Here is a 21398-nt window from a genome sequence, read left to right as displayed (position 1 = left end):
CTATTTTATATGCTTATTTATACTCTTTTTATTGTGACCAATATGATTGTGTTTCGTGTTATTTATATACTGTATAATGTATTATGACATTTCTTCGTTAATTTCATATTATTTTCTTACATATTTATACAATGTTCTTAAAGTGTACAAACAAGCAGTATGTTAGATCAGTCATAGCATTGCGTTTTTAGTTTATATTTCGTTATTATGGAATTATATTAATTAATTAATTAATTTTGACCTTACTTACTTTTTAACTAGTTGTCACATTATACATTTTAGAAATATGGGCATGTATTTTTCTCTAATATTGCAAGCCTCTCAGTATTGTTATTTGCTAGCGTATTATGATCAAGAACTATTTACTATAGACTAATTTGTACATTACAGGATAATGCTTATTTTAATCCTGGGACTGCATCAATGGAGAGTTATCCAAGCTTCATTTATTGATGTTTGTGACCACTTCAAATGGAAATCGCCTGAGATCAACGGCTACCATCTTCATAATAACTAGCTAAATTGTCATCTATGATACCTTGTCTACTTGACATCACTTGTCGATACTCACCGCCATCTATTTGGAAATCTCCCTGCTACTACATCTTTCAAATGTCGCAAACCATCTCTATAGAAACCAACAGCATCATAATCATTTTTTCAGCATGCCCCTAGAGGACAACCTATACACAATAAATGCGATGATTATTTGTTTCTTTTGTAAGTTCAAAGTATATTTATTTTGCAATAGCTACATTAACAAGTTGTTTATTCTTTATTATAAAACTAGTGATTACCTGAAGTTGCCTGGGTGTATATTTGCTGTAATCATCTATTAGTCAATCCTCTCCTTCTTCCCCCTCTCTGTGCATCTCTTCCACCCCTCTCTGTGTCCATCACCTCCAAACCGCCACTGTCGCTCCATCTCCTCTTGACCGTCTCTCTGTCCATCTCCTCCTCCTTCCCCCCTTCCCACCCCATGTTACGAAACTCACCCAAGAGGAGGCTGGCTATTCTTACCTGCACAGTAATACTTTCCTGGTCGTAACTAATATGCGAGTAATATTTGATTGAAATTACTTCAGGGGCTCTAATCAGATTTCTGCCCATGGCTTTACACATGTATGCAAATTTCAAATGTATTTCAGATTCTAGCATGCGTGAGACTGGCTCTGATCTGTATTCCTGCCACAGTTGCAGAAGGACACTCTGTGAGTGTTTTAGGAATTTTGTGTTGAACCAACGGCCTGCAAGGTAGGAAGATCCCATCTCACACATACAGAGTTCAGAAGAGTGCAGCAGGATGGACACTGATATAATCAGACAATGATCGCAATGTCAGTTCCACTACAGTCCCTGTAAAAGAAACATTATCACTAATAGATATCAGTGTACAGGTTCAGGCAAAAATGAAAATCTTATTAAGGTTTATTTTTACTCTAAGCATGACTTCATGACATGGCAATACCAGCAAAATTACGTACAGGATGGTAAAATATTTCTACTGAGTGTTCACAACTGTAAAGCGAAATTCCTAACTATTATAAGGTTCTTTAATAGTAAGATGGTTGATGATCATGTCTGGGGGGTCAATAAAAATACAAACAATTTAAATACAATTGGGGCCAGAGATACCAATTACACTAAAAACCACAATGAAAATACCCAAAATTGAATGGAGGTCTGAAAAGAGCAATCATAGAAAGAAGTACACAGTTAAAACAATTCACAACTCTACAATGGCTGATGAGCCCTTTTCGTTATATCGGATATCTCGAGTGTCTGCTGCAATTAAGCCCCACAATTGTGAATATGTTTATCTACAGGTCATGGTTGAATGTACAAAAATTTGGAGAGATGGAGACGACTGCAGTTCTGAGTGTCACTTGAATATCACTTGCTGACGTAGCGCAATCACCAGCGTTGGCGGCGGCAGTGGCGGCTGTCGGCGCGAGCTCTGAATCTGAGAATCTATTCTAAAACTTTCTCGACCGTTAAAACGCCAGGCTGATGCATTTCCTACGTCTCTGGTGAAGATTCTTATTTAGTCCCTAGCTAAGTTAATCGGCATGGTACACGCTATTCGGCTGGAATAGCGCATATGTCGTTGCCATCAATTCAATCGCAAACATTTATTGTCAGTGCTCGGTGCGGTTCTCCTTACTAGGAGACATTGCAGTTTAACTCCTTACGGGTTAAGACGATCCTGTGAACAAGTATTTCCATGATGACTGTCGTAATCGTCTCAGCGCGGCGCAAGTCGCCTTGCTAAAACACTCGGCGATTTTATGCAAGAGAAGCAGCGAGTTACTTCGTCTGCAGTTTTCCTATATCAAAGCTGGTGGCCACATGTTTTCTTTCTGGACAATCAGGGCGTTTGTACTTGTTTTAACTCCACCCACTAGAGTTTTTGTAGCCTATCACAAGCGTTGTTTTTTCGTAGGGTAGAGTTTAACTTCTGCTACGTTATACTGAGATAAAAAGCTTTTTCTTCCATGCGAGTTTTAACGCAGGTGGGTATAGTGAGTCACCAATGTTTTGAGTTGGGTTTCTCCGGGCATTTGTCTACAGTCCCCGGCAGTGTTCTGCAGAAAGGCTTTCCGAAGGGTTATCGTTAAAAGCAGGGACAAGGGCTGCTTTTGACGGCGGCCTATTCTGTGGCTGCGACGTCTCATTGTGCCCGCTAGGTGTCCCGTGGCGAGGGTTTTAGCCGCAGGAGATGGCGTGCCGTCGTAAAATTCTCCTTTCCCTCAGAACTGCGTCTCTAGCTCGGGTCGGGGAAATTACTTGCATGCAATTACTAGTGTGAGTATTAGTGGTTTATATTCACAATATGTCGGTTTGTTTATTTGCTTCACTTTGCCTATCAATAACATTCGTATATTTTCATGTAACTATGTCGTGTGACATATCGAGTTAACCGGAATTGTTTCAGGAATTCAGTGTAAGGTGTGGTACTTGTTTGACACCTTACAAGATGTATTTAACATTTTCACATATATTTGTACGCAAATAATACCTGTATTTATAGCGAATTTTGTGCTGTAGTTTCATTTTCAAGTAGCTTAATGTTAATGACCTTGTATCTTCTGAGCTATGTTCTGTACAATGATATAATTTTGTAGGTATATGCAGTAGTATATGTAGCTACTGTCTACGAAATGTGTAGTGAATCTATGTGCTGTACAATGATATGTTTTTTCTAGATACATTCAGTAGCATATCTGAATACTGCCTGCAAAATGTGTTGCAAATAGAGTTAGTAGCAAAGAAGAAATAAACTGAAACGTATTGCATAATGCAGCAGTTTTTCGAGCATCTTAGTGTGTATGACTTCATATCTGCTGAACTATGTATGTTACGATGACATAATTTTCTGTTGCATTCAGTGGTATAAGTGCATACTCCTGCAAAATGTGTCGCAACTCCAGTTAGTTGTAAAAAAGTAATAAATTAAAATGTCATGCTTCATGTGGCATTTGTACAGCATGAACTGTGAAAATATAGTAAGCAATAATTTTTTTCTTGTATCATTTTGTGGGGGTTGTTAGCAAGAAAAGATTTCATAAAGGTTTGAAACTATATGCAAAGTTCGTTGCAAGACAGTAAGTGCTCTCGTTCTCAAATACTAAGTGACTGAAGTGTGGGTATTCGAGCATCGTAGGCCACATTAATTTTTCACCACCACCCATTTGATAGGTATGTGGCTTTTACCCTCACAGCAATTCTTTCTAGACAGTAAGTTATATATGTACCAAGCTGGGTTGAAATCGGTGCGTGATTTAAAAGGAGATGTGGAACATACACACCGACTTATATAAGTATAAAGATATATACATTTTCACAGTACATATGGGTTGTTCTATGTAATTTTGATGTTTTATTTACTAATGAGTAGGGCTTATGTAATTCCTTCAATTTATAAAATTAATTTTAATTTCTTTATATGTACCCCTCTAATATATATCCTGTAGTATATTAAAGGTTTGAAGGTCTGAAGAAGATCAGGTGGTGATCGAAACTCGTCACCTTGTAATAAACGTGTCTTAGTGTTCTATACTGTTTGACATTTAATTTGAAACTTCTATTTCCCTCGTGGATTTTCTGCCAAATGCTACGAAATGTGACTTTTCAGATGGGAAATCAAGAATCCAGAGGACAGCTGTGAAGTTACTCCACAGGAATGTAATTTGATTAGAACCTGCTTATCAGGAACAATCAAAAGTACCTTATGGAAATCTGAAATTAATCTGAGGTCCCCTGTCGGTAGCACTCTACTACTTCGTGTAAATAAAGAGCCAGCTGTGTTCCACAACTGTCTGAATTGTTGCTGGCACTGTGTGAATACAACGTATTCTTCAAGGTATTCGAATTCATAGTTACAAGTCTTCAACGGCCCAAACAAGTCAGAAACTTGATATTACCTTGCTGAAGGCTTGTGTGATTTCCTGCACGACACGATTTTGCCACTTTTCGAATGATGGAAGGCGTAGAGTGAATAGACGAACCAATGGGACATTAAACCCATTGTTTGTCTGGGGGTAAGGGAAGAGATTTCGTTCGACCCAGAGTTGGTGCTGTGATGGTTTTGGAGTGTTTTTCGTGCCATGACTGGGTCCATTCATTCACATTACCGTGAACGGGAACCAGGGTGTTCCTTTAAACATTCTCGGTGGCTGAGTATTGCACTTTCTTGTACACTGTCATGATGAGTATTCTATGGACACTGGCGTCTTCCAAGAAAATAGCCATGTTCAAAGGGCAGCAGGCATGTGTTCCCGGTTTGACGAAGACTCAGGCACCCTATCACACTCGTTCTGCCTACTAAATCACCGCCCGCATCTCGTGGTCGTGCGGTAGCGTTCTCGCTTCCCACGCCCGGGTTCCCGGGTTCGATTCCCGGCGGGATCAGGGATTTTCTCTGCCTCGTGATGGCTGGGTGTTGTGTGATGTCCTTAGCTTAGTTAGGTAGGTTTAAGTATTTCTAAGTTCTAGGGGACTGATGACCTAAGATGTTAAGTCCCATAGTGCTCAGAGCCATTTTTTTACTAAATCACCAGTTCTCAATCTCATAGAGAAGACCTGATTCGGTTTGCACCAGCTGATGAAACGTAAGAAAAAACATCTCCAAAACATGTTGTAGAAATATATACCATCAGTCGTTATTTTTGAAAACTTTTATTTAAACCGTTAGTTTCAGTGCCTCAGGAGAGTTTTCTTCAGGACCGAATATATCGAACGTCTGGAGTATTCCAGTCGTATATGTGCATAATACGGGAACAACTGTAGTAACTGAATTCCATAGGAGGCTTTCGAACAGGGCGGTTCTTGTATTATGCCCAATAAGACTGAAATACGCAGTACGTTCGATGTAATGGTGGCTGCAGAAGATACTACAGCAGCCTTAATAAAGTTTCCAAAAGTAACGGCTGTGGTATAGGCCTATCCAGGGTGGACCACCTAAAACTTGCACAGCAGATATTTCGACATTGGAAGGTGCCATTAATACGAGGATTTCACAGATTGGAATGGTAGGCAGGGGCTCGCCTATGCAGTCCATACACAGTGTGTTATTAGTTTGAAATGAGTATTTATTTGAAAAAAGTTACAAATATTTCAGTGGAACAATGAACCACCACTGAAGTAGACTAAACTAAAAAGTCAGTGGTGTTTGTTGCCGGAGTCTAGTGGAAGTAGTTTACGAGATACCGTAGTTTGAACATTATAAACACCGTCATTTTTTTGTTTCATGTTGTAACATAAACGAATGTTAATTTGACATGGGTGCGTATGTGCACCTTTACACAGATGTTATTAAGTCTCCGGAAGTGTATTGTTAGATGACACAGTGCCTAGGACAAACAAAAGACAAACAAAGGGAGTGCAGTAGCTCTGTGGGATCTGACACGCAAAGAACCAATGTATCTGTTATGATGACGACGAACGAGTTGTCGCCAATGTTGACCGGTGGCCAATGCTAAATAGAAACATATAAATCACGACAGGCTCGTCAGTAACGTCGAGAAGGTGCTGGCTGCATCGTCTGGATCTGCAACGACTAAAATAATTAGATGTCGTTGGTAAAAAATAATATCTTGTACTTAACTGGTTGTAAAGGATTCTTCTTGGCTGCACACATAACTATAAACAGATAGCTATTCAGGCCTCACTTAAGCCATACGTTACTAAGCGCCTTGTTAGAGGTTGCTTCCTATTAGCTGAAGGCTATGCTCCTGTAATACTTGATGTCCCGAGCAAGAGTGGACTAGAGCTCGCTAGAAACTTGATACAAGCCGCGGAGCGGCGCTGGTCGCGACTCGCGGACCCAACGATACTAATACGAACCGCAGTCGATACATGCAACCCTTAACAAGTGTGGTATCGAACGTTGATACCACAGCATCCTCAAATCCTATGCACAAAATGAGCACCACCAGCGTTAGTACAAGCTTGCAGTCTGCTATGCAACGATTTCTGCACACGTTATAGCATTTCAGCGGAAATTGCAACGCAAGCAACAGTAATAAGCCCTTTCATATCATCTGTAATTGTTTGAAGAGGTTGACGTATATTGGGATATCTTTCGGCGTACTGTGTACACGAACAAACCGCATACTTCCTATATTCACCATAAACCGTGAGCATGAGAGCTTTTTTCGCATTGGGGAATACCATCTTCCAAGCACGCCCTACTACGTCAACTTTCACACAATAAGTGACGGGACAGTTGCAATGCTATACAGTGTACACACAACACAATGTAAAGAGACGTAATAGCGTCCAACCAATACTCGGTGGCTGAACGGTTCTAGGCACTTCAGTCCGGATCCACGCTGCTGCTACGGTCGCAGGTTCGAATCCTGCCTCGGGCGTGGATGTGTGTGATGTCCTTAGGTTAGTTAGGTTTAATTAGTTCTAAGATTAGGGGACTGCTGACCTCAGATGTTAAGTCCCATATTGCTTAGAGCCATTTGAACCATCTAACCAATAGGCTGGAACAAAGAGCTGTCGGTGTTTACAATGTTCGCAGTGCGATACCTCGTAAACTTCTTGCACTAACTTCCTGCAACAAACCCCATTGACATTCCCATTTACTCTACGTTTAGGATCTTACTGCCAGTGGGCGCTGTCTCATTTAAAAATTTGTAGCTACTGGTATTGTTGAAAAGCTGCATTTTCGTCAACGTCTCAAAATCTGTGTATTGGCTGCAAATATGCGCACTTGCCTACAATTCAGTTCTCCGAAAACTGCGTATCGATAGCGTCTTCCATGTCCGAAATATTTGTGTTGCATATGTTAGGTGATTCACCGTCATTTCTACAACAGTTAGACAGGCGGCTGTCCCTCATTCCATATTGTAATGAGTTATTTGTGATTTTTTGGCTGTTTGATTGCTCTCATGGATCAAATCACCATTAAGGAGGTTGGTTGGATATGAGAGACCGGAACGAAATTTTAATCCCTCTTCCTGGCAGAAACAAGGCCATAACTGACCCAAGAGGCGGAGTTACACAGTATTAGACGGATGCCACCTGTGAGTGACCAATTACACTATGCTGCACTGAAAAACTTTTGGAACCATGTTTTGTGACTGTCAGGTGATAACTAAAGCACTTTTCATTATGATCTCGAATCTGATTTTTGTTTTTCTGTATCACATCATATCATCATCATCATTATCATTTAAGACTGATTTTGCCTTTCAGCGTTCTGTCTGGAGCATAGTCCCCCTTATAAAATTCCTCCATGATCCCCTATTCAGTGCCAACATTGGTGCCTCTTCTGATGTTAAGCCTATTACTTCAAAATCATTCTTAACCGAATTCAGGTACCTTCTCCTTGGTCTACCCCGACTCTTCCTACCCTCTACTGCAGAACCTATGAGTCTCTTGGGTAACCTTGTTTCTCCCATGCATGTAACATGACCCCACCATCGAAGCCTGTTCGCCCTGACTGCTACATCTATAGAGTTCACTCCCAGTTTTTCTTTGATTTCCTCATTGTGGACACCCTCCTGCCATTGTTCCCATCTACTAGTACCTGCAATCATCCTAGCTACTTTCGTATCCGTAACCTCAACCTTATTGATAAGGTAACCTGAATCCACCCATCTTTCGCTCCCATACAACAAAGTTGGCCGAAAGATTGAACGGTGCACAGATAACTTAGTGTTTGTACTGACTTCCTTCTTACAGAAGAGAGTAGATCGTAGCTGATCGCTCACTGCATTAGCTTTGCTACACCTCGCTTCCAGTTCTTTCACTATGTTGCCATCCTGTGAGAATATGCATCCTAAGTACCGTCCGCCTGTTCTAACTTTGTTTCTCCTATTTGGCACTCAATCCGTTTATATCTCTTTGCCACTGACATTACTTTCGTTTTGGGGATGCTAATCTTCATACCATAGTCCTTACATTGCTGATCTAGCTCTGAAATACTACTTTGCAAACTTTCAATCGAATCTGCCATCACAACTAAGTCATCCGCATATGCGAGACTGCTTATTTTGTGCTCACATATCTTAATCTCACCCAGCCAGTCTAATGTTTTCAACATATGATCCATAAATAGTATGAACAACAGTGGAGACAGGTTGCAGCCTTGTCTTACCCCTGAAACTACTCTGAACCAAGAACTCAATTTACCGTCAACTCTAACTGCTGCCTGACTGTCTATGTAAAGACCTTTAATTGCTTGCAAAGGTTTGCCTCCTATTCCATAATCTCGTAGAACAGACAATAACTTCCTCCTAGGAACCCGGTCATATGCCTTTTCTAGATCTATAAAGCATAGATACAATTCCCTGTTCCACTCGTAACACTTCTAGATTATTTGCCATAAGCTAAAGATCTGGTCCTGACAACGTCTAAAAGGCCTAAACCCACACTGATTTTCATCCAGTTTGTCCTCAACTAATACTCGCACTTTCCTTTCAACAATACCTGAGAAGATTTTACCCACAACGCTGATTAAAGAGATACCTCTGTAGTTGTTACAATCTTTTCTGTTTCCATGTTTAAACATTGGTGTGATTACTGCTTTCGTCCAGTCTGATGGAACCTGTCCCGACTCCCACGCCATTTCAATTATCCTGTGTAGCCATTTAAGACCTGACATTCCACTGTATTTGATGAGTTCCGACTTAATTTCATCCACCCCAGCCGCTTTATTGCACTGCAATCTATTGACCATTTTCTCCATTTTCTCAAATGTGATCCTATTTCCATCATCATTCCTATCCCATTGTACATCGAAATCTGAAACATTACTGATCGTATTTTCACCTACACTGAGCAACTCTTCAAAATATTCCCTCCATCTGACCAAGGCATCACATCATATTCCCTCCATCTACCCAAGGCATCACGTCATATTTTTGTTCAGATCATGTATGAAGTTTTATCTGAAATCACTTTTCGTAACATGGATTTTCTGCATTAAAATAAATTATTTATATCGTATCCATCTGTAGAAACACTATACACGGCTTTAGAGTAGACAATGCGATAAGCTGATTCAAAAATCCTGTTGATTATTACGAAACGCAGCACATATATCACAATTTAATTGGCCTTCGTTGACTTCACGGCATCAAGTTCTTTCTGACATGGGGCGATACAGGTACTGAGCCAAACAAAGTTCCAATATATAAAAGTACACATTGCAGGCCACGTTTTGACCAGTCTGTGAACTACCTCGGCTGGCTTGGATCATAAGTGATGTTAAAGAAATTCAGTATACCCTTAACATCCGAACAAAAAAAAACATACAATCTTGTTAAAATATTAATTTTTATTAAGTTTTTGGATGCGCGCAAGGTCTTAGAACGGGGAGTTGCTGCTTTGTTTGGGCTCAATCATTCCTTTTTTTCTTATATTACAGACACCATTTCTCGTCACCAGTAACGATACAGGATAGGAATGGTCGATGTTGTTCACGAGCCAGTTGATGACGAGCACGCAGAGATGCACATCTGGCCACCCGCTAATTTTTGTGATTTTGGCTTAGAGCATGCGGTACCCATACACCTGATTTTCGAACTTTCCCCATTGCATGTAAATGTCGCACTGTGGTGGAATGATCACAGTTCATCACATTTGCCAGTTCTCTAGTACACTGACGTGGATCACTGTGGATTACCTCCAACATCTACATCTACATCCACTTCTACATGGCTACTCTGCAATCACACTTATGTGTCTGGCAGATGATTCATCGAACTACCTTCTCAGAACTCCCCATTGTTCAACACTCAAACAGTATGCGGGAAAAAACGGATACCTACACTACTGGCCATTAAAATTGCTACACCAAGAAGAAATGCAGATGATAAACGGGTATTCATTGGACAAATATATTATACTAGAACTGGCATGTGATTACATTTTCACGCAATTTGGGTGCATAGATCATGAGAAATCAGTACCCAGAACAACCACCTCTGGCCGTAATAACGACCTTGGTACGCCTGGGCATTGAGTCAAACATAGCTTGGATGGCGTGTACAGGAACAGCTGCCCATGCAGCTTCAACATGATACCACAGTTCATCAAGAGTAGTGACTGGCGTATTGTGACGAGCCAGTTGCTCGGCCACCATTGACCAGACGTTTTCAGTTGGTGAGAGATGTGGAGAATGTGCTGACCAGGGCAGCAGTCGAACATTTTCTGTATCCAGAAAGGACCGTACAGGACCTGCAACATGCGGTCTTGCAGGCGCTCCTGTCTGTGATGCAGCGTCAAGGGTAACCGCACCCATGGTCTCCGAGCTGATAGTCCATGCTGCTGCAAACGTCGCCGAACTGTTCGTGCAGATGGTTGTTGTCTTGCAAACGTCCCCATCTTTTGACTCAGGGATCGAGACGTGGCTGCACGATCCGTTACAGTCATGCGGATAAGATGCCTGTCATCTCGACTGCTGGTGATACGAGGCCGTCGGGATCCAGCACGGCGTTCCGTATTATCCTCTTGAACCCACCGATTCCATATTACGCTAACAGTCATTGGATCTCGACCAACGCGAGTAGCAATGTCGCGATACGATAAACCGCAATCGCGATATGCTACAATCCGACCTTTATCAAAGTCGGAAACATGATGGTACGCATTTCTCTTCCTTACATGAGGTATCACAACAACGTTTCACCAGGCAACGCCGGACAACTGCTGTTTGTGTATGAGAAATCGGTTGGAAACTTTCATGATGTCAGCACGTTGTAGGTGTCGCCACCGGCGCCAGCCTTGTGTGGATGCCCTGAAAAGCTAATCATTTGCATATAACAGCATCTTCTTCCTGTCGGTTAAATTTCGCGTCTGTAGCACGTCATCTTCGTGATGTAGCAATTTTAATGGCCAGTAGTGTACATTTTTCAGGGAGAGCCCTGATTTCCTTATTTCATTATGATGATCTTTTCTCCCTATGCAGGTCGGCGGCAAGAAAATATTTTCGCATTCGGAGGAGAAAGTTGGTGATTGAAATTTCGTGAGAAGATACCGTCAAACGAGAAACGTCTTTGTTTTGTCCAGAACAAATCCTATATCACGTCCGTGACACTTTCTCCCCTATTTCTCGATAATACAAAACTTGCTGTCCGTCTTTGAACTTTCTCGATGTACTCCGTTAATCCTGTCTTGTAAGGCTCCCACACCGCGCAGCAGCACTCCAGAATAGAAAGGACAAGCGTTGTGTAGACAGTTTCTTTAGTAGATTTGTTGCATCTTCTAAGTGGTTTGCCAATGAAACGCAGTCTTTGCTTCACCTCCCCCACAACCTTATCTCTGCGTTCTTTCCAATTTAAATTGTCACAATTGTAATTCCTAGGTATTCAGTTGAATTACAGCCTTCAGATTTGATTGATTTATCGTTTAATCGAAGTTTAACGGATTTCTTTTAGCACTCACGTGGAGGACCTCACACTTTCCATTGTTTGAGATTAATTGCCGATTTTCGCAGCAAACAGATATCTTGTCTAAGTCGTTTTGCAATTTGTTTTGAACTTCTGATGACCTAAGATGGCTGCTCAGATTGTCTCCTAAATAGTTTTTATAGATAAGGAACAACAGAGTGCTTGTAACACTACCTCGGAGAATGCCAGAAATCACTTCTGTTTTACTCGATGACATTCTGTCAATTATCACGAACAGTGACCTCTCTGACAGTAAATCACGAATCCAGACATATAACTGAGATGATATTCAATAAGCACGAAATTTGATTACGAACCGCTAGTGAGGTACGGTGTCAAAGGCCTTCTGGTAATCTAGAAATCTGAAATCCCTCGTCGATAGCACTTAACAGTTCGTGAGGATACAATGCTTTATAAATCTGTGTTGACTATGTGTCAACAGACCGTCCTTTTGAAGGTAATTCATAATGTTCGAACACAACATATGTTCCAAAACCCTGCGGCATAACGGCGTTAATGATAAGGGTCTCTAATTTAGTGGATTACTCGTACTACCTTCCTTCAAAATTGGTGTGACCTATGCAGCTTTCCAATCTTTGGGTACATGCCTTTCGTCGAGCGAGTTGTTGTCTATGATTGTTAAGTATGGATCTATTGAGCTCAGCGTACTCTGAAAGGAACCTAGTTGGTATACACCTGGAATGGAAGACGCTTATATTAAGTGATTTAAGTTGCTTCACCACTCCGAGTACATCTAATTCTAAATTATTCGAGTTGGCAGCTGTTCTTGATTTGAATTCTGGTATATTTACTTCGTCTTCTTTGGTGAAGGAATTTCGGAAGGCTGTGTTTAGTAACTCTGCTTTAGCAGCACTGTCATCGATAGTATTTCCATTGTTATCGTGCAGAGAAGGCATTGATTGTGTTTTGTCGGCCAGCATACTTTACATACGACCAGAGCCTCTTTGAACTTTGTGCCAGGTTTCGACACAAAGTTTAGTTGGTGGAAACTATTATGAGCTTCTGTGAAAGATCGCCAATTTTGCGTTTGTTTGAATTTGTTTCTGCAACAGCGTTCTGACCTGTTTTGTGTATCATGAGGGATCATCTCCATCGTTTGTCAATTTCGTTGGTATAAATCTCTCAATCGCTGTCGATACTATTTCTTTAAATTCAAGCCACATCTGGTTTACTCTTACATTGTCTTTCAGAAAGGCGAAATTTTATCGGTTTTTTTAATTTATATATTTTTCGTTTACTTTTGGAAGATTTGGGAGTTACGGTATTCAGTCTCGGTACCACAGCGGTGTGTTCGTTAATCCCTCTGACCGATTTGATGCCCGTTATTAGTTCAGGATTATTTGTGGCCAAGAGGTAAAGCGTATTTTAGCAACCGTTTATTATTCGAGTGGGCTCATGAACTAGTAGCTCGAAATAATTTTCAGAGAATGCGTTTTCCACAAATTCGGATGATGTTTTATGCGTACCCCCGGATTTAAACATATATTTTCGTCCATATACAGAGTATAAATTGAAGTCTTCGCCAGCTATAACTGTATGAGTCGGGTATGTGTTTGAAATTAGACCGAAGTTTTCTTTGAACCTTTCAGCAATTGTATCATCTGAGCTGAGAGGTTGGTAAAAAGGATCCAATTATTTTATTCCCATACTTACTCACAAGGACTATCTTCTTCAATTTCGCTAAAAGATAAACTACTTCTAACACAACAAAGACACCACTGCCCACTGCATTTAGTCTATCCTTTCTGGCCACTGTTACGTCCTTCGCAAAAATTTCGGCTGAACTTATCTCCGGCTTTAGCCAGCTTTCAGTGCCAATAACGATTTGGACATCAGTGCTTTCTTTTAGCGACTGGAGCTCTGGTATTTTCCCAACACAGGTACGACAATTTACAACTGTTATAGCTATGGTTCCTAGATCTACGTTCTTCCTGTGTTCGACCTCCACCCTTTGAGACTAAATCCGTTTCTGTGTTTCCTTGTGGCTCTCTAACCTAAGACAACCGCCCAGGGGACCGATGGCCCTAGCAGTCTGGTTCCTTCAATCCCACAAACCAACCAACAGCCGCCCAGCGCACGCCATGCGTTTAACAGATCTTCATAAAAAAACCCGCAAACGTCTTGCTGAACGTGAAGAGCCAGTAATGTCAAAAAACCTCCCTTAAACGAGGAAACCATTTTCTTACCATGCTCTGTCCAATGGCATTATCCTCATACACCGCGCAAATGCATTTGGCTACCTTTGCTGCTGTCACACCTCTACTGACTTCAAATACAAGAATATGTCGGAATCGTTCCGACTTCTCCATTTGACATTCCATTTTCTAGCGTTCACAGCTCGACTCACTACCTTCAAATGATGAAATGACAGTATGTAAACTCAAATAGCAGAGTGAAGTACAAATAAAAATGACAATCAATAAATAAATCTGAAATTTTCCCGGCGTATTTCTTCTTCTAATAATTTCCGGGTATGCAGCCGGATCCCGTCGACATTCTGCCACGATATTTCGGCCCAGAGACGTCCGGCCATCATCAGGTGAGTACACAACTACTGAAGAGCCCAGGTGCAGTCGCGGTATTTATGCCGAATCTCGCGCATGCGAAATGTACTGGCATCCTACAGCGCATGCGTCAGGTGTTGACATGCGCAGCATAGCCGAGTTGTACGTGCTGCCCCCGGTGGTGCTGTTTTAAAGCCTACGGTCTTCTGGTGGTACGTAGATGATACTTTTGCTGTATGGCCTCATGGCAGACAGGAACTGGAGAAATTCCTTCATCACTTAAACTCATTACATGAGAACATCAAATTTACGATGGAGATTGAAAAAGAGGGCACTTTACCATTTCTAGACGTGCTAGTACGCCGTAAAATTGATGGGTCATTAGGAAATTCTGTGTACAGGAAACCGACTCACACAGATCTGTATCTCCAGGCGTCAAGCTGCCATCATCCAGCACAAACAGCCGGTGTTCTCAGTACCTTAATACATCGAGCGCATATAATATCGGATGATGAAAACCTCCACGCAGGGATTAGAACACTTGGAGAAGGTTTTCAAAGAGAATGGCTACACTTCTCGCCAAATAAGGAAGGCCATGCGCAACTATCATAACAAGAAGCAACGCACTGAGGACGCAGATGACGACTTTAAATCAACTGCGTTCCTTCCATACGCCGGGAATGTGTCTTCGAAAATAGGCCGATTACTGAAGAAAAATAAAATCAAGGTTATCTTCCGTCCACCAGCAAAGAACCGGGCCCTGGTTGGATCCGTTAAAGACGATTTACAACTGAAGAAAGCAAGCGTCTACAAAATTCCCTGTGAATGTGGCTCTGCATATATTGGCCAGACGACAAGAACTGTCCATGATCGATGTATAGAACATGAAAGATACACCCGTCTGCGGCAACCGTCAATATCGGCAGTAGCAGAGCACTGTATTTCATTGGGACATTCAATGGAATACAATGGAACAAAAATTTTAGCCCCGGTTTCCGGTTTTTGGGATTCCGTAATCAAGGAATCAGTGGAAATACGTCTTGCCAATAATCTTATAAATCGTGACAACGGCTTTCAGCTGGATAAAAATTGGAATCCTGTTATTAAAATTATACAGTCACAGCGGAATCGACAGCGTCATTCGATACTCAATGACTAGATGAACCTTTATTTTCACCACCGAGGGCAGCACGTACAACTCGGCTATGCTGCGCATCTGCGCATGTCAACACCTGACGCATGCGCTGTAGGATGCCAGTACATTTCGCATGCGCGAGATTCGGCATAAATACCGCGACTGCACCTGGGCTCTTCAGTAGTTGTGTACTCACCTGATGATGGCCGGACGTCTCTGGGCCGAAATATCGTGGCAGAATGTCGACGGGATCCGGCTGCATACCCGGAAATTATTAGAAGAATAAATAAATCCATAACAACCGAAATTCTAACATGCAAAGCAAAAACGCTGCGAACTTATGCACCTACCTAATAAACAGTAGTATAGGCACTGCGCAGAGCGGGTTGGAACTAAGGCTGCTTATAAAATATTGATATATCGATATTTTTCCAATAAACATCGTTATATATCGGCGATATTCCCCCCCCCCCCCCCCCCCCCCGATATATCTATATGAAAGCGGCTGTATAGAGTGCCGATATTTTTATTTTATATTATATTTTACTCACAACTTTCCGCAAATATTTGAAGAAGTTCTTTTGAAATTGTAGTAGAACATAATTTTACTTTACTGTGTGAAGGAGTCTTACTACTTTTTGAGCTTTCAACACATCCAGTCTTTCTCGTTGACAGTGTGAAGCAAGTATAAGTGGCACAAAAGAAGTCTGACTGCACTGGGAGGTGGCGGTGTGAACGGAATAACAAAATTTGCGATGCGAAGAAACAGATCACCGGTTGCATTAAAAACCAATTTTTATTGCCACTGGTGTGTTATTTCTTTACATCAGCATTCTTCAAAAACAGTTGCTGAAAATAATGAACAAAAATGAAATGATATTTAAATCGAGACCCTAAGCTGTCGACAGGTGGGACTCGAACCCGGGATCTCCTGCTTACATGGCAGATGCTCTATCCATCTCTCTCTCTTTTTTATCGTTGTGTTTGGTCGTTGCGGACGTCATATTATCCATCTCTCTCTCTCTCTCTTTATCGTTGTGTTTGGTCATTGCGGACGTCACATAACATCCGTTAAAGTTCGTTTGTTGATCCTTCCACTCAGTTTTTTTTATTACAGAGGCCAACCAGTTCTGTGACCGAACACGCTGAGCTACCGTGCCGGCTGTAATTAAATCAAGACCCTAAGCTGATGCATCTGAGCCACTGAGGGTACAGAGGATAAATGCGACTGCAGGGATTTATCCCTTGCATGCTCCCCGTGAGACCCACATACCCAACTTTATGTCCACACACTACATTCGTAGTGCCCCTGCGCCATCTTCATATATAAATGACAAGACTCGTTTCTGCAGTGGACGGAGACGTGTGAGGGACAAATCCGGTACCCTCAAAGAAAAAAGTCACATGCATTGAGGTCTGGACTATTGGGGCGCCAATTTTTTCCGCCATTGAAGCAACCTGGAAACCTGAGTGAAATGATCCGCATGTCGAAATGCTCGAGTAAAAACTCCAACACATCGTTTGCGGTATTTGGCGTTGCTCCATCTTGCATGAACCACTGCGTGTTGAAGGGCAAGGCAAAGCCCAAAAGCGTACATTTTGTTTGTTAACCACATCGTCTAAATGAAAATGCGCCTTGTCTGAAAACCAAACGTTGTTGAGAGTTTCTTCCGTATCTTCCCCCCACTGAGCAAACAGTAGTCTCTGCTGCTTGTGTTCTTCAGTGAGGTTCTATGCACAGGTCATATTGTATGGGTACATATGGAGGTCACTTTTAAGAATGCGATGAACGGAGCGTCTGGATATTCCCAGGTGCACTGGTGCCTTTCTACACGATTTCCCGGGACTTCTCTGTACAGCAACTCGTACCGCTTCAATATTCTGCGGCGAACAAACAGGCTTAAGGCCGAGGTCGCTTCGTTTCCAATACTGTTCCTTCCTGTACAAATTTATCGTACAACCTGTGGATTGTCTTCTTGAAAGGGGCCCATCGTGTGTTAAACTGTTGTCGAAAACGCCTCTGAGTCACAACAAGGCTTTTCGTTTCATGAAAAAGTAACACAATTTGCGATCGTTGCTGTGTCGTCAGTCTTCCATTGTCAGCCACTGCTGCTTACTAGTCTCCTAGCGGCAGTATCGTGAATTACACGTCATTTCGTAACTCATTTGTTTTTCCACGCTCTGCTGGTACTGCTGTAGAGATCCCAGCGGGATATTTAATGTGCGTCGTAAATTGTGAAAGAAACAATTGGTAACACATTTCGTGCGCCACCCTGTAGTTATCTCAAGCGTGAACGTGCATCGTTTTCCTTTCAATTCTTGCTCTGAGAGAGTAGCAAGGTCGTTAGCTTGTTGATGCATAAAATATCTAATAACAAATCAATACTTAAATATACAGCTTTAAAACTGGCAGTATATTTACAATGTGCAGCCGATATTTTTCTAAGCCGATACGTCGATTTTTCTTCCTTTCATTTATGATAACTTTTTCGATATGTCGATGACCGACGACGACATTTTTTAAAATCGATCTATCGGATTCGCGATATTTTAAAAAATATCAACAGTCGTAGTTGTAACGGGAGGAGACGTTGCGAACCATGGAGGTAAAAATAACAGGAGTTGTCATGACATCACAAATTTGAAGCCGACCCAAGTGAAGATCCGCCATGTTAGCTACCTCAAAACATTCGCTTCGGGTAATTTGATTTCGTGTAGTCGTGAAGTGTTTTGATAAAAAATGCCGGCTTGCGTCGCTTTCTGGTGTACTAATCGTTCTGATTGTAATCTAAAGATTAAACAAATCACATTTCATTCGTAAGTGGACTTACTTAAGCGCTATTTTCTTATATATACTTAAAATTCTGATCCACTGTAAAGTTTTACAGCATAGTTTTATTTCTGTGATTTGACATTAGATTTCTTATCAATCCAACGTGAAGAGCTCTCTGGAGGTGAGCAATACACTTGGTTTTCATTGTTTGGTTATTCCCAAGTAACTGAAAAGTCCTGGCAAGAAATATCCTGGAAATGGGGACTAATGTTTTAAAATGCGATAATTTAATATAGAAGTAATATAACTACATGTAGTCAATTAAATCTTCAGTAAAATGTGTGGAACACCTGTTACAGTGGTTAAATTATAAGTACTTAAAGGGTTACATATTTGTTAAAGCAAAGTTCCCTATCAATGTCCAGGCTATTTAGATCATTACATTACTCACTGTGCTGTCGTGTTACCCTGTAAATTGCTGTTATGTGCCACACTGAATGTCACTTGGTTGGTACAATTTAAAAACAAAGCAGATGTGTAAACTACAATGGGCCTGACAATCTTAAATTCCGTTCTTTTCCTTAGTAATTTAACGAATCTTTCACTTTGTTGACATGACAGCTGTCTTGTTTATATCATCCCTGCATACATCTATGGGACACCAAAGGAAATAAGGCAAGTTTCTTTCAAACTTCAACATTTAAAATTTGCATTTGACTTGAAAATGCAACGAATACAAATCGGTGCCTCTAAACTATCAATCATTGCTTTTGGAGATCCGGCTTTATCAATTATCGACACAAACACAATGAAAGTGAATAGAAATGGATTACGAAAGCATGCTTTTCATAGCACATACTTCTCGGTTGTTCGAAGTGTATAAACAAAAAAGAATTACAATACTGAGGCCTTAAGCATCATATTTTCGTGTCGTATTACTGTATCGAATACGCATTTAAGACCAGAAAAACGTTTGAAGTTGCGTTCCTCATGCTGTGCTGTTCACTAATACAGTGTAACATTTACTATATAAAATAAATATCGCGTGCACACGACAGAAATAACGAACAAGAAGGAATTGTAAACACTCGTCTGCTAATGTTTTGGGGGATCCAAGATGGCGGCAGGCCCCGCCCACTGGCTTCAAAACAACGTACAGTGTAAAGCCGTCGGCACACGGACCGTGCTGTCGAACGTTAACGTTGAGCGTGCCGAGTGCAACGTGCTGCTGAACGCTCTTGAACGATGCGACTTGTGCACACGGTACGTGGGCCCCAACGTGGTAAACGCGATCGCAACGCACTCCAGCGGCAGTTTGAGGGATGTTTCTAGTTCGTAAATCACACTGTTCACTCAACGGGCGCGCGTAAAATTCCCACGTTAGCTCTATTAAAACGCACATTTCCTCCATCGTCCACGAAAAGGAAAGTACCATGTCCAATCAATAAGGACACAGGCTTATAAAAGTTCCATTACGGACAGTGCGGTACAAATTTGGAATACTTCTCTGCATAAGATAAACATTATTTCATCATTCCAAAACGTTAGTAAAACCCCAAGGTTAGTCAGTCTTACTTGATCACTGCTCCTACCTAGTAGCAGTACCCTTGCAAATTGTGAATTACGAAACGTAAAAGGAAAAGGAGCAAAATATCTTTATACAAGTAGCTCAAGCTGTCCTGTAGATTAAGCCAATCGAACAAAGTCACCCCTCCAAAAAAGGCGAACTAATATTTACATAACATCAAATGTTATAGCATATACTTATATTAAACTAATAATAAAGTATCAGAACCTAATAAAAACGCGAATGTTAGGAAAAAAAAATTGTGAGTGTCAAGACGCGAACCACCGCCTCAAAATCTCATGCGGGACAGAGACGCTACTCATTACGTTAAACCAACAATATAGTCATTGTACTTAGTCATATTATGTTACGTCTTGCTAAAAACGTTTATCGTAGATAATTATGTTACTAATTGAAATTTAATTATAACAAATTATACCAAGAACAATGCGTTTTGGGAGGCTCTTCAGTGTGTCGCTGCCTTCAAATAGCCTACTCTTATAATATGCAAGTTACAATAATTCTTTTGCCACGAATATGACGTTTTCATTATTTTATTCGAACGAATCACACAACTAACAACGGGTTTTCCAGTGATTCTCAATTTGCTGGTGCTCAGAAACGGCATATATACATATAGGCTTGAAATGAATCCCAATATGGCGCCTCATAACTCTGTACTGAAGGGAGACGGCGTGCGTGTTCAGAATATCTGACACGCCAGATATTGCGCTGCACGTTCGGAAAGACTCCCGAACGTGCTATTCCACGCTATGACGTCAGAAACTCGGCACGCTCAACGCTCAACGTTCGGATGCACGTTCCGTGTGCCGACGGCTTTAGTCTGTAGCGCCATCTCCCCTTATTCTATCTCCATGTTGCGGACGGAGGCAGGAGGCAGTGCTGGACCTGTGGGGCGCTCTGTGGCAGGTTGGTCCAGGCGCGGCGGAGGCGCTCGCGTGCGACGGCGGGGACCGGCAGCAGGTGCTGCGGCTGTCGCGGACCGTCCTCGCGCGCCACCGCGCCGTCCACGTGCTCGTGCTGGCTGCCCCTCCGCGGCGCGGCGCGGACGCCTACGACCAGCTCGCCGAGCAGTTCTGGGTGAGTGCCTTCCTACCGCCTCACCTCCCTACACGTCTGTACCAGTTTTTACTCGTAGTCCACTGTCAACGCCAATACTTTAATAATTAAGCCTTGTCCGCCTACTATCGCCACCTGCTAATACACACACAACAGTCTGCAGAACGCACAACAAGTATGTAAACTCAACAGTATCTACATCTACATTTATACTCCTCAAGCCACCCAACGGTGTGTGGCGGAGGGCACTTTACGTGCCACTGTCATTGCCTCCCTTTCCGGTTCCAGTCGCATTTGGTTCGCAGGAAGAACGACTGCCGGAAAGCCTCCGTGCGGGCTCGAATCCCTCTAATTTTACATTCTTGATCACCTCGGGAGGTATAAGTAGGGGGAAGCAGTATATTCGATACCT

At 41.8% G+C, this 21398-nt stretch overlaps 1 protein-coding gene across 1 annotated transcript in view; it reads left to right on the top strand.

Annotated features, from left to right (window-relative positions):
- LOC126414895 (uncharacterized) overlaps window positions 1-21398 on the top strand; it is a 347263-nt gene that overhangs the window by 226013 nt on the left and 99852 nt on the right. The window contains exon 4 of the mRNA XM_050083387.1: window positions 20837-21007. Within this exon, the coding sequence (XP_049939344.1) occupies window positions 20837-21007 (171 nt within the window). The remainder of the gene's footprint in view (window positions 1-20836; window positions 21008-21398) is intronic.

This window comes from Schistocerca serialis, chromosome 1, assembly GCF_023864345.2.
Source record: "Schistocerca serialis cubense isolate TAMUIC-IGC-003099 chromosome 1, iqSchSeri2.2, whole genome shotgun sequence".
NCBI lineage: Eukaryota > Metazoa > Arthropoda > Insecta > Orthoptera > Acrididae > Schistocerca > Schistocerca serialis.
This window is presented reverse-complemented; position numbering and strand designations above follow the sequence as displayed.